Raw genomic sequence first — 13,758 nt, 5'->3', positions numbered from 1 at the left:
GGCACGATCGCCAGCCTCGGGCCAGACAGACGATGCACTATTATGCGTTCAAGGACCCACGGTTGCTGCGGCTGTCACTCGGTTGTTTGCAACCACGGCGGCGCTTCCTGTATCCGCTCCGCATTGACGGACGACCAAAAGGACGGCGGTCGCCGACGAGTGGTCTTTTTCTTTTCTTTTTATTCCTTTCATTATTCCTTTTTTTTTTATCTCGTGCACCGGCTTTCAGCCCAATCGTGGCTCGTTTCCGCCCATAGAGTGTCCTTCGGCTCTCCTATGGAGGCGAGTCAATAGAAGGCCCGAGCAGACGAATCGGAGCGCTACACACAGCGAGGACGACGTTTACGTTCGTGGACACGGCTCGTTCCGCGCAGCTGTATTATAGAAGAGAACCTGACTCTTTTTTTTCGTTCCTTTTCTGAACGTAAACGGGTTACGAAATAAGTTCAGGAATTTATTCCTGATCGTTTCTTAATGACTTCAATGTTCCTAAACGTGAACGAGGGCTCAGGAACATTCTAGTCATGCTGTAGGTGCGAATGTATTTTCTGTCTGTCCTCATGCGTCCCTAATATGGCGATCACCTTCCATTGAGGCTCTTCTTCTAGACTGTGAAGTGTTATGACGTAGTGCTACAATATTTTGTTTACACGCTTCGGGACGTCATTTGTAGTAAAAAAAAAAAAGCCAAACAGATGACTTGTTGCAGGAGCAAGAAAAAAAAAGGAAAACTGTTAAAATGGCTTTGAGATTTCCGTTTTAAATATTTTAACTAAGGCGTAGTGTCGCTGTATGTATAACGGGGCTTCCGTGCCTATAATGTATGGCTATTTAGCTGCGAAAAATGCGCCTGCTTACGCACAATGAATAGTCACTTTCTGCATACTTTGATAAAAATTCTTTGTAGGTGCGTCGTCTCTCTTGGCTCTCTGCCTTGAGTTATGGTGCCTATATGGATCCACTGCGTCATGGAAACTTTCTCAGCCAGTGCGACCGACCATTGACGCGTTCGTTATTATTTTTATTTTTTTTTTGGTCCACCGTCATGTGTAACCGCGTGTATCCGGGTGGTCAGAGAGGGAGCAGTCAGCGTGCTAGGGTAGTTCTGATGTCCGGTCAGCAACGACTGAACATAACTGCCCGTTGGCCACTTTTTGACGTGTGTGGGATAGGATATAAGAGGAAAACAGCGCACTTCTCAAGCTGGGAGGACAGCGGCATGAATTTTAATTACAGTGTGTTCACCAAAGATAAAACAGCACGGAAATTAAAAGAAAATGGCTATAACGAAATAGCCGAGTTGCGAAGCGGGCTGGTTGCATGAAGGGAGCGAAGTATCGCCTTCGTTTCCCGTATCTCGTTTGAGGTGCTTAGCGATAATATCTGGGGCGACAATGAAGAGAAGGTGCCCCCCCCCCCCTGAAATGTTTCCTCAGACATTTACACACTGACTCTAACATACGTGCCCCATAATAACCACCTCCCCCACTAAAATACTGACGTTTCTCCCCCCCCCCCCCCCCCCAATAACATTATTCCACACATTGACGGAGGCAGCCGGTACCTCTGACTTATTCCATTTCCCCTATAGGTAATGAATGCATCCTTTTGTCACATTAACGTGTATACAACACAGTACAACTTCTCAAAACTACTTCTATGTAAAACTTCTGCACATCATATGAATGTAAAAATATCCAGTGAATCGGCCAGGATAAGCCTGGGGCTTCTTTACGCGACAACACGTCTTAGCTTTATGATGATGCACCTAAGCTTAAAGATATGATGACCGTGGAGGTTAGATGCACAGAACGTCGTCTTCACTACGTAGCTTCCAAGTCCCGTTTGGGTCGCACCAAAACTTTCTTCGTTGTGACTGTTGGCGTAAAACCCATACTTTGGCACATTTTGATTTTTGTAAATTTAATTTCTTGTATATTGAGCTATTTCATCCTCCTAAACCAAGAATTCACCTGAGCCCTACAACCTAAAAACCACAATTATAACGTTTGAACTAAAACTGTGAAACATTTTCTCTAAGGCGGTGACCTACCTTGACGTTCACTGGCGTTGCACAGTACACTGGTTTCGAGCATCTCACCTCCGTTGAAATGCGACCTCCGCAGCCGGTATCGAACCCACGACCTTCAGACCGGCAGCCCTTCGCCGTAACCGCTACACCACCTGGGTAGATATAGGTTAGCCTACGATGAGACAGAAAATAAGAGAGAGAAAGAGAGAGAGATATATAAATATGCAAGGAAAGGCTGGGAGGTTAACCAGACGTACACCCGGTTTGCTACCCTGCACTGGGGAAGGGATGAAGGGGAGAAAAGAGGTTGCAGAGACAGAAAATAAAAATAGAAGGAAGGCAGGGAGGTTATAACCAGATTGATTGATTGATATGTGGGGTTTAACGTCCCAAAACCACCATATGATTATGAGAGACGCCATAGTGGAGGGCTCCGGAAATGTCGACCACCTGGGGTTCTTTAACGTGCACCCAAATCTGAGCACACGGGCCTACAACATTTCCGCCTCCATCGGAAATGCAGCCGCTGCAGCCGGGATTTGAACCCGCGACCTGCGGGTCAGCAGCCGAGTACCTTAGCCACTAGACCACCACGGCGGGGCGAGGTTATAACCAGGGCTGAGCCCGGTAGGCTACCTTGCACTTGGGAGAAGGGGAGGAGATTAAGAGAAGAGGAGAGAAAAGTCACTGTTTGAGCCGACGTAACAGTTCCACGTGGGACATGTTTCAATTATGAGGCAATGCCTATATAGGGAAAGCTGCGACGCTCTAATGAACACTACCCGAGTAACCCGCATGTTGTCCGATTTCGCCGTGTTAGTATAGGTATTTTGAACCAATCGGAAATGGTGTCAAACGAAAATCAGGCAGCCCACCCTCTCTCGGTTCTCTCAATCTTTTCCGCTGTTTATGGAATGATGCGTGCGATAGCTGTGTATAGTATCGAGATTCATGGATGATGTACTCATTCCTAATTACTTTGGCCGTCTGCAACAAGTATCATTGTAGTGAACTGCATCGTCTCAATGGTACTCTGGCAATCTGGCACGAAAAATGGTTAAAGAATACAATTTTTCTCCATTCTTCAATCTGCGGAATATGTATGTATGTATGTATGTATGTATGTATGTATGTATGTATGTATGTATGTATGTATGTATGCATGTATGTATGTATGTATGTATGTGTGTGTATGTATGTATGCATGCATGTATGTATGTATTGTTAGCGTCCTCTATTCCGCTTTTGGTAAAATTTAGGGTGTCGCCGGTATGGCCGTAAAAAGGTGAAAATTGATAGAAGACACAACACACGACTCACGCACCGTTAAGAAAATGTAAACAAAGGAAGGCTGTATTTAATTAAAAAAACTAGGTTACAATATTACTCGCGCAACCGTTCAATTCCGCACATCGCACAACGCACAACCGCTCAAGTCGCTCGCAATTCGCAGACTCCTGTTCGCTCGCCGTTCTCGCTGCGTCTCTGGCTCTTCCCGCGCTTTCTCGCTTTTCTCTCTCGACCACAGATCCGAGTACACATACGCGCACGCTGACACAAACGCGCACGCACCACACACAAATTGTTCCACGAAGTCAGTGGGAGAAGTCCGTCGCTTCGCCATTCGGGGAAACAGAGTCGAACGTCCCACAGGCCACGGATGCACAAAGGGACATGTTTCCCTCTTCTTGCACCCGAACTGGCAAGGTGCATTAAAGCGGGCCGCCGCCTTTGTGCTGACCCGGCGCCCGCAGGTCTGGGAGGCTCGCCGATCGCTGCTGCCCGTTGTTATGAATTTGCTCTGTCGCGATGGTAGCGGTGGCGGAGAGCGGCGAGCCGTCGAGCGGACTTCGATGAAGCCTTAGCCCGAAGGTGAAACAGGGAGGCAATTCGTTTGGAAAACAGCAACAAAAGTAGCGTTTACTGTAGCAGGTTGTCGTTTTACAGAGCCGGCCAGCACGACAACGTCGGCTGGGGCAAAATCTACTAACATGGGGCCGGCTCGGCCTTAAATAGCGTCTTTGGTCCATTCTCTCCGACCAGTTCTCGGGCTCGGAGGGGGAGACGTAGCCATACCCGGAACTGCAAAGTGGTTCGGCGGAGGAAACGACGTTATCCCCGGACTGCACGGTTCTCCTGCACAGAAGGCGGCGCTGGGAGGGGGGGGGGGGGAGACAGTTCGTCGAAACAGGGCTCGATCTCGTGAGACGTGCTGCCGAACGAGGAACATGTCGGTGGCACAACAGCACCCCCGCCGCCAGACAATGCATCCGGAGTTTCGAGCCGTCAGCGCGGCTCGGAAGGTTGACCGTCGGTAGCCGTTCCGCTCTCTCCGCCTGTTGAGATTTCCATAGGCCTGCAGAGGTTCACTGGAACGACGGAGTCGAACACAAAGCCGAACCACTCTGGCCAAAGCAAGCACCCTCCAAATGCTGATCAAATCGCCAGACCAGCAGGAACCAAATGTTTCCTCGAGATTACGCTGGGCTAACAAATAGCATCACGAGCAACGAATTCTCGGGAGGAATACACAATGCGGACACACCTTTAGCTAAGTGTCAGTGCATGACACCGCTAAACCAAACAGAATTTTTTTGTTTGCAAGCGATTCTCAATTGTGACTTAGGCAGAGTCTGGACGATCGAAGCTGCTGAGTTTAACTCAATTTGGCCCCGTAACTACAATTTAGAATACCAAGCAATTATGAATCACGCACATTGGCGTCACTTGCAAGCGTCAGACTGTTAAACATAACAAAGTTCGTCATCCTACAAGCAATCATTCAATGCGTGCCGCCAACGATCATCACGAAAAGAGTAAGCACGCTTGAAAAAACTAAGGAAATAAGACTGAAAATCAAACTTGCGTGGGTTATACAAAACAAAGTGAAAAATTGACCTACATTTACGTGCATACTTAAACGTAATGCAAAACCCAGGAGGTACTTTAAACAACAGTTTTTACACAGCCTTCTCTGTTAAAATAAAACACATTAACTGTTACCTTTGAAATATTATGCAAACAAAATAATCAAACAAACATATCAATGCCTGCTTCTCCAATTGAAAGGAAAGGAAAACTTACAAAAATTTAGATGCACTCATAGCTCATAGGAGGGCGACCAAATTAGATAAGTTTATTCTCAAAATTTAAATACAAAAAAATACACTCTTCGTTTTAGCAAGGCGGCACTCTCTCAGGCGAACTCTGGGGAGTCGCGCACTCCACAGCTTTCGAGGATTGCTGTCTGGACAAAAGGACGACGAACCAACTTGTTCGCCGAACTTAGTAGCATCGACTTTTGTACAGCCACTTAACTCGAAGAAAAGGGCATCTGCAGTGCGTCGTTTACCCCTCCGGTTTGACCAGTGACCCTTTCGCCACGGTGGGGAATGACAGCCTTTGCTACCACTCAGGCGTACGCGATGCTTCTCCACGTGATTGCCTCTACGCGGCAGGGAAAAAGATGAGACCAGGCGATGATCTCGGCGTCCGAATTTCACTGAAACTCGGTTTTTCTTGACGGACTTCCCGCCTGATCTCAATCTCAGTGATGGTCTGAGATGCAAACATTTCGCTGAGGACCCTTTCGCGATTTTACGCCCAGCCTTAAGCCTGGCGTCTCGACTGATAACGCCACGGCACTTAACAGCGGCTTTAGCGTGCTTGGCGTCAGTCGTCTTTACCGCGCTATGCTTAAGCCGGCGCCTCTTTCTGTCGGAACTTCTCCCAATACTGGCAGTCTCGGCACACTTACCCACAAGTGTGCTGCCTTCTTTGTGTGGAGTTGAAGCTCCCGATTTGTTAGCTAGCGTTCCCTCGGGCCCGTTGCTAGCTGTCTCTGCCTGTGACAGAACGGGAGTCCCGATGACTTTGAAGCTAACCAACACGCTTACAGAGCTATCTATCGGTGGGGGTCTATCGCTGTCGGGGATAGCCCTTTTTCTCTGGCCTTCGAAGTCGGCCTTTTCCGCTCTTTCACGAGCTTTGTTCTGTAGCGCTTTATGTCGCGCATCCTGAGGTTTCCGATGGTCCTCAGTGTCCGGCTCTCTCTGACGCCCTTCAGCGGCTTGCACTTCGCGACGGGCCTCAGTTTCTATGGCTTTTCGGCATGCCTTTTCTTTACGCGCTTCTCGACGCGCTTCTAGGTCTAGCGCTCTTCGGCGAGCCTCGTTTTCACGCTCCTCCACCTCCATCGCCTTACGCCGCGCCTCATCTCGCTCTCTCTGACGCACGTTGGCGTCCTGCGCTTTGCGATGGGTCTCAATTTCTAGCGCTTTGCTGCACGCTTCAGCGCTGTACTTGTATGCTCGACTTTCACAGTCGGCAGTACTCATAGCAGCAAAGTGGCGGAACAAAGCGTATTTAATCCTATCAAAGTCAGGCGCTTCCTCGGCGGATAAGCGCTCCAAAACGCTTGCGACTTTGCTCGGAAGCAACGTGGCAAGCTTCTCCGACCATAAGTCTCGGCCAACACCAGCATCGTCACAGACCTCTTCAAAACGAAGGAGAAAAGACACGATGTTCTCGTCCATTCTGAAGGGTCTGAGTCGGTATTGTGCTCGCTGCCACTTAATCGCTTCAATTTTATGGTCAAGCTCTTCCATTCTGAGAGCATGCTCTCTCCTTTTTCTGCTCTCCTCGGCCTTCCATTGTTCGCGCCTTTGAGCTTCTTCGGCCTTCCGCTGTTCCTCACAGATGAGCTCCCAAAACTCGTCAGCTTCCTCAGCCGTCACATTCTCTGCCCGCATCACCTCGAGAATCGCTTCCCTTGTTTTAGCGGACCCGGTGGAAATCCCCATGGCTCGACAAATTTCGAGGAGGTCCTGCACCAGGTACTGCTCCATCGCGATCTGGTTTCTCGTGATGCTCTGCTATTTATATTCACCGTACTCTAAAGCTAATCTCATGGTTTAGAGCACGTGAATATTAAATTATAACCAACAAAACAAAACACTCTCCTAACATCTGCCTGTGCTAGAGAGGTCTGGCGAAATGAACAGTAAACGTTGGGCACTCACCCAACCAAAGTAGCCGACGATGATCCAACTCGTGGCTGCCGTCGAACAGTGTCAGGCCTTCAGAGATCCGGTCCAACTTGCCAATGTTGAGATCCGGGGTTGCTTGTCCCAGCTTGCCGAACGATGTGAACAGGGTAGCGTATCGCAGCGTAGCCAAACGCTATCACGGCGGTCGTCCTCGTGCTCGGAGATCCGATCCAACTTTTCAGCCGTTGAGATCGGGGTAGCGGGTCCCAGACCAGCAAAACGTTGAGGGCAGGGGTCTGATCCGGCGTGCCAAACGTAGGATATCGTATCCCGTAGCTGCCAACCACTGTTATGAATTTGCTCTGTCGCGATGGTAGCGGTGGCGGAGAGCGGCGAGCCGTCGAGCGGACTTCGATGAAGCCTTAGCCCGAAGGTGAAACAGGGAGGCAATCCGTTTGGAAAACAGCAACAAAAGTAGCGTTTACTGTAGCAGGTTGTCGTTTTACAGAGCCGGCCAGCACGACAACGTCGGCTGGGGCAAAATTTACTAACATGGGGCCGGCTCGGCCTTAAATAGCGTCTTTGGTCCATTCTCTCCGACCAGTTCTCGAGCTCGGAGGGGGAGACGTAGCCATACCCGGAACTGCAAAGTGGTTCGGCGGAGGAAACGACGTTATCCCCGGACTGCACGGTTCTCCTGCACAGAAGGCGGCGCTGGGAGGGGGGGGGGGGGGGAGACAGTTCGTCGAAACAGGGCTCGATCTCGTGAGACGTGCTGCCGAACGAGGAACATGTCGGTGGCACAACACCGTAAACAAGGAGGACGGCCCCCTCGAGTGACCAACGGACACTCGCACGGCACAACACACGCAAAAAGAAAGAAATAAAACAAAACTTCGAAGATTTGAGGCAGTCGCGTACAGTATGTATGTATGTATGTATGTATGTATGTATGTATGTATGTATGTATGTATGTATGTATGTATGTATGTATGCGTGTATGTATGTATGTATGTATGTATGTATGTATGTATGTATGTATGTATGTATGTATGTATGTATGTATGTATGTATGTATGTATGTATGTATGTATGTATGTATGTATGTATGTATGTATGTATGTGTGTATGTATGTGTATCTTACAAATTAACGTCGCGCGTATGTGTATAACCAGGCGTGGGCCTCGCGGGCGTGGCTGCATCGTTCTTCATGACGGCGCTGTACGCGGTGCTGTTCTCGTGGGCGCTGTTCTACTTCTTCAACTCCTTCCACGGCGTTCCCCGCTGGGCGAGGTGCGCAAACTCGTGGAACACCATACGCTGCTCAGAGGACCCCGTCACGCTGGTGAGCACATTTTTATTTATTTATTTATTTATTTATTTATTTATTTATTTATTTATTTACCGCTTACGTGTGGACTCTAGATGATCGGTGCCTATACAGTGCTCGCATCAGAAGAGCGCGCGGAACGCAGACGCCGAGGGGTCCCACGGTCCCTTACTCTACAAATACGCTTTGCTGGGATAGTCGGTTCATGTTCCCGTACAGGCCACAAAGATATGGCTGACTTTTTTGTCGCGCAAAAAAAAAAAAAAGCCACATCTTTGTGGCCTGTGCTGTCCTTTATTCACTTGCCTGAAACCCTTCTTTTTTCTCTCATGCGTTTACCCCACTTCCTTGAAATATTTCTGCGCCCAGCGTTCTTTTGCACTGCTTCCATAATCGGAGGCATTTTAAGCGTTCTGCACAGACTGTATTACTGCAGTGTTTCTGGCATCGACCCACCTATCACCAAGCGGCGTTGGCATGTGCTGACGTCACGATGAAGTCCCAAATCGTGGCACCCTGTGACGTTATATTTATGTCACACGGTGACGTCGTCACAAGATGGTGATTTCTCACATCACTCGCGATGACGCCGACGCCGTCGAGTGCCATTTTTCGAATTGAATGACATAGACGTGCGCAGGTTTTTCCACGTGTGGGAGAGGGAGGAGGGCAAAGAAGACTGAATAAAGATGTAGGGCTGACTAAACGCCCCGACGTTATTGGATCATTAAACGCCACGCGCTGACTCTTTCTAGCGCGTACGTGTGGTTAGACTTTAAGGACTTCAACTTAGTAAACGTGAAATAGAAAAAAAAAAACCGAGTGAGTTGGCGCTGTGACTACGTTTCTTCGAGAAATGGAGGCCCAACTTCCGTTGTGTTACCGGAAACAAAGGTCGTTGCTTCGTGCACACGAAAGTCGAGCTCTTTTCTCTCTCTCTCTTTGAATCTCGCGTGGAAATTATACGATGACGCCACAAAGTCCTAAGCACCTTCCCGCACTCGGAGCTGTCGTCGTTCTGTTTCTTCTACCAAGCGACCGTCTCAATGCTGCGTCCATTTTCTTGAATGCCTCTTTACGCCGAAACTGCTCGCGGAGCGCCATGGTGCGATGTGGGTGCAGCGACTCCGTCACGGAGTCGCTGTACCCACATCGCACCACATGCGCGGCTTTGTCAGTGTGCGCGGCTTTGCGCGGCAATGCGCGGCTTTTTCACATCGCATCCACATACGTCGGACGTATACATAGGATGCACTTTCGGAGTACGAGAATCGCTTGGCGTTATTGCGGCGTTCCAGTTGGTTGGCACGCGCGAGGTGGAAGTCGGCAAGAAACTCCTTTTCTAGCCTTTCCTACGCGTCGCTCAATCCGCACAACGGTCTGGGCACGCGCGTGTATTTTTGGCGGCTATAGGGGATATGCGTTTTAACGGCGGAGCTGGATAAGCTATCGGTATATAGCTCGAGCTCCGTCGAGCAAAGTTTCTTTAGGTGGATACTATATGCGCCACTGGAATTGGACGCGCCTCACTACCGCGCACAGCAGGTGCGAACGTTGAACGAAGAACTCTGCTCGGCGAAGTGGAGCATGTGAAAGAGAGGGGTAGAGAAACTAGAGAGAAAGAGAAAAAGAGAGTTAAAGAAAGTCGTAGAGAGATTAAATTTGAAAGAAAAAAGGAAATATGGGCATAAAAATAGAAAAAAAACAGAGATAGACTAAGAAAGGCGCAGACAAAAAAAAAAACAAGGAAGGCTATCCTGTTCTGCTCCTCAGGCTTCGCACCACCAATGAGAGCTGTCCTTTATTTTTTTATTTCTTTAACAAAATTTATGAGTTACAGATTTCGGTGGCGGCATATTACACGGAAAAACCAGCACCAGCGGGTGTACAGCCATTCGGTGTGCGCCGTCTTCCCATAGCGGATGCTCTCAGACCAGAAATTACAGCTATAGGTTAGGCAGCTCCGTTGTCAAAAAATCACATTTGACTGGCCGCTCCATCGTATCAAATGGTGTTTGAAACGACATAAGGTGGACAGGCAAGGATTACATCGTTTATACTGCGTTTGCTGTCTATAGAATAACGCGCTCTTCTATCTATAGGAGTTTTGCGCGAGACAGATCGGCGATTTGTGAGAGACGAATCGCACCTCTACTGTTACGACAAATATCGCATATAACGAGCTTATAGAGGTCTCGATACAATTCTGTTCGTCTGTTCAAAGGAATGGTGTGTTAGAAAATAAAATAAAAAAAACATTTACTGGCTGTGGCGCGCAGGTGATGAGCCAGTACGGCGGCTTCCGCAACCCCGACGCCCCTCCACCGCCGCTGACCCTGGAGTTCCCCAACGTCACGAGGCCCACGGTCAACTGGAGCGCCGTAGTGAACGCCACAACGCCGGCGTTCCGCATCCCGGACCTGGAGCTGGACATGACGCCGCGACCCCGCGCGGCCTCGGCCGAAGACGACAGCTCGTGGGTTTCCTACACGCTCTCCAAGCACACCACCACGGCCCAGGAGTTCTTCGAGTGAGCACAAGTATACGAGGACTTCTGACGGTTTCCCGTTAGGCTTGTTGGCGCGTCGTACTGAATTCTGTAAGCGCAATCAAGACGGGACGGAGAGTGATACAGAGATACGGTATTGACGCGTTAAAGAGCTCGTGTCGCAGAAAACCCGCCGCCGGCGTCGGCCCCCTTGGTTGTGAGCGAAAAATCGCCTGTACGTCTGCGACCAAAGTTACCGAGATAGCCGCGGGAGGCCGCTACTTGTCCACGCATGCGGGCCCGATCATACTGAAAAAGCCGCGCATTCGAAGAAAAAAAATGTGCTCAAGGTCACGAGACGCGGTAGTTTCTTTGCCCTGCCACCCCTCCCTGCTTAGCTTCCAGCGCTTTCGCCGGGACGAGAGAAAAGATAATGCAATTGCAGCATGCGACAAACCTCTGTAACTCCACTCGCACTGGACAGATTCTTAAAATTTTTGCGGCGTTGAATTCGTGAGGCAATAAGCTCTTCTAGTGAATCCACTCCATGGCACAGGCCCCCTTTAACGCATTTTGACCGACAGGTGTCACGACGAAAACGAGCCCATTCAGCAATAATAGCGCGCGCTGGTTTACCTACGATGCGTGTGCGTGTTTGTGCGCATGCGTGTGTATGTAACATAACATGTGAATAAGTATGCAATTAGCGGTTGAAGCGTGCACAGGGGGCCGGAATTTCGCTACCGCGTGCAACTCTTAAAGGCGAAGCTTAAGGGTCCCCCAATTTTTTATGTTTCATCTACTGTTGCCGCTCTCAGTTCTATTTCGAATCGGATATCGTTGTTAATATCGTAACTGTTGAGGCTGCTTCTACGTCCCAAAACCACGACACGATTATGAGAACTTCCGCCCATTTGGGGTTCTTCAACGCGCGCTTATATCGAAGCACACGGGCTTTTCGCTTGCACCAAAATGCGGCCGCGATTCAACCCCGACACTATCAGGTCAGCATTCGAGCATTCGTAACCAATGATACATTTAAATATCTCCGTAATGCAATGACAACTTACATTTATTATAATTAACGAATTATTCATTAGTTATTCCAATATATCAATCAAGCAAGTGAGGCAGCACACAAGTTTTCGTTCATTTGTATTTCTGTATCCCCAGTACCCGATGCGTGAAAACATTAGGATATCAACCACGATTCACTTGGCCTGTGCACGCAAACGAAGCGAAGCATAAATAATGCACTTGAACCGAAGGATGCATAGGCGTTGACTATACGCTGGCTTGTTATCTTTGTTTGTTGAGCGTGTGTCTTTCGTCCTACGCATTTCGGTGTGCTACAAAAGTTAATTACAACTGTCAGCAAGAAGCGCGTTGACGTCGTAGCCGCAGATAGTGACCAAACATTTGGCTGCGCCTCGAATTGAAGCCCACGACTCGACAGTTGATAAAAACAAAGAATAAATGCAAGGACAAATAGATTGATTGATATGTGGGATTTAACGTCCCAAAACCACCATATGATTATGAGAGACGCCGTAGTGCAGGGCTCCGGAAATTTCGACCACCTGGGATTCTTTCACGTGCACACAAATCAGAGTACACGGGCCTACAACATTTTCGCCTCCATTGTAAATGCAGCCGCCACAGCCGGGATTTGATCCCGCGACCTGCGGGTCAGCTGCGGAGTACCTTAGCCACTAGACCACCGCAGCGGGGCTGCAAGGACAAACTAAAGAAAGTTGGCACAAGAACGAATGTTGCCACCTTCGGTCTTCCCATCTTTGCGCAGGTTTCTTACTTTTTTTTTTTACAACTTTTGAGTTACGTACCAACTAGAACATCTTTCGCCGCTTATTCAGTTTGAAGCCTATCAAACGTGCTACACACAAACACTACGCGCGGGGTTCAATTCATCAGCAACCGGAGACGAGGGACGTCGGCGAAGTTGAGCGCAGCTATCTAGCTCGGCTCCGCGCGAAAGCATCACCCCTCTGCGTGTAAACACTCGTCCGTCTTTTCCGTGACTTCACGAGGGGAGAGATAAATAAAACGGAGCGACGGTGCGAAGGCCTTCCAGCCGAGGCCAGTTATCTTAATCGGCGCCAAACGAAAGCAAAGGCAATGAGCAGTTAAACGTGTTTCTCTCTCTCTCTCTCTCTCTCTCTCTCTCTCTCTCTCTCTCTCTCTCTCTCTCTCTCTCTTTCTCTCTCTCTCTCTCTCCTTTCCGGCGACAAACGTACACACACGCACATGCTGCAGCTTAAGGAAGTGGCCACTGTAGAATGCTTTTAACGGGACGTCAGCTTAACTTAGAAGTGTGGCAGCTTGGGCTAGTTGGTATGGCATGACGATAGTTATAGCGCGAGAACAAAACGACGACACAGAGGCAAGAAGGACACGAGCGCTAACTTCCAACTGAGTGCTTTTGTTTTTGTGTTGTTTGTTTTTGTTTTTCTCTTACTCACGTTCTGCTCTTTGTGCCATATGGTTTTTTACCACATGGTTGCTGTCTCCTCTATATATTTTCGTGCTCTGCGCAATAAACTCAGTTGGAAGTTAGCGCTCGTGTCTTTCGCGTCCTTCTTGTCTCTGTGTCGTCGTTTTGTTCTCGCGCTATAACTATCGTCAGCCTAACGCTTTGCTTTTGTCGAGCTGCTAGGAGCAGAGATAGATTACGGCTGCCTAGAGAGGATACGTACCTCACCTGTACTGCACGACACGGAGCAATATTAAAAGCGGCCGGGTCTTCGCCCTTCCCGATAAGCGAGCTTTTACGTCAAAAGAATGCAAAGTGTTTACGGATTTCTCGCGACGTATCTGTTTCATCTTGACGTTTTGCCGAGTATGCAGTTTCGTCTCGGACGTTTTTTTTTTTTTCGTCCATAAAAAGCATTCCTTCTTGTT

The 13,758-nt window shown here is 48.9% G+C and overlaps 1 protein-coding gene across 1 annotated transcript in view; it reads left to right on the top strand.

Annotated features, from left to right (window-relative positions):
• The window catches only part of LOC119180194 (sodium- and chloride-dependent GABA transporter 1), a 97,611-nt gene that overhangs the window by 67,279 nt on the left and 16,574 nt on the right, over positions 1-13,758 (top strand). Inside the window, exons 3-4 of the mRNA XM_037431340.2 lie at positions 8,197-8,366; positions 10,631-10,881. Of these exons, the coding sequence (XP_037287237.2) occupies positions 8,197-8,366; positions 10,631-10,881 (421 nt within the window). The remainder of the gene's footprint in view (positions 1-8,196; positions 8,367-10,630; positions 10,882-13,758) is intronic.

Source organism: Rhipicephalus microplus, chromosome 3, assembly GCF_043290135.1.
Source record: "Rhipicephalus microplus isolate Deutch F79 chromosome 3, USDA_Rmic, whole genome shotgun sequence".
Taxonomy (NCBI): Eukaryota; Metazoa; Arthropoda; class Arachnida; order Ixodida; family Ixodidae; genus Rhipicephalus; species Rhipicephalus microplus.
The sequence above is the reverse complement of the archived record's forward strand: the minus strand, read 5'-3'. Positions and strand labels throughout refer to the sequence as shown.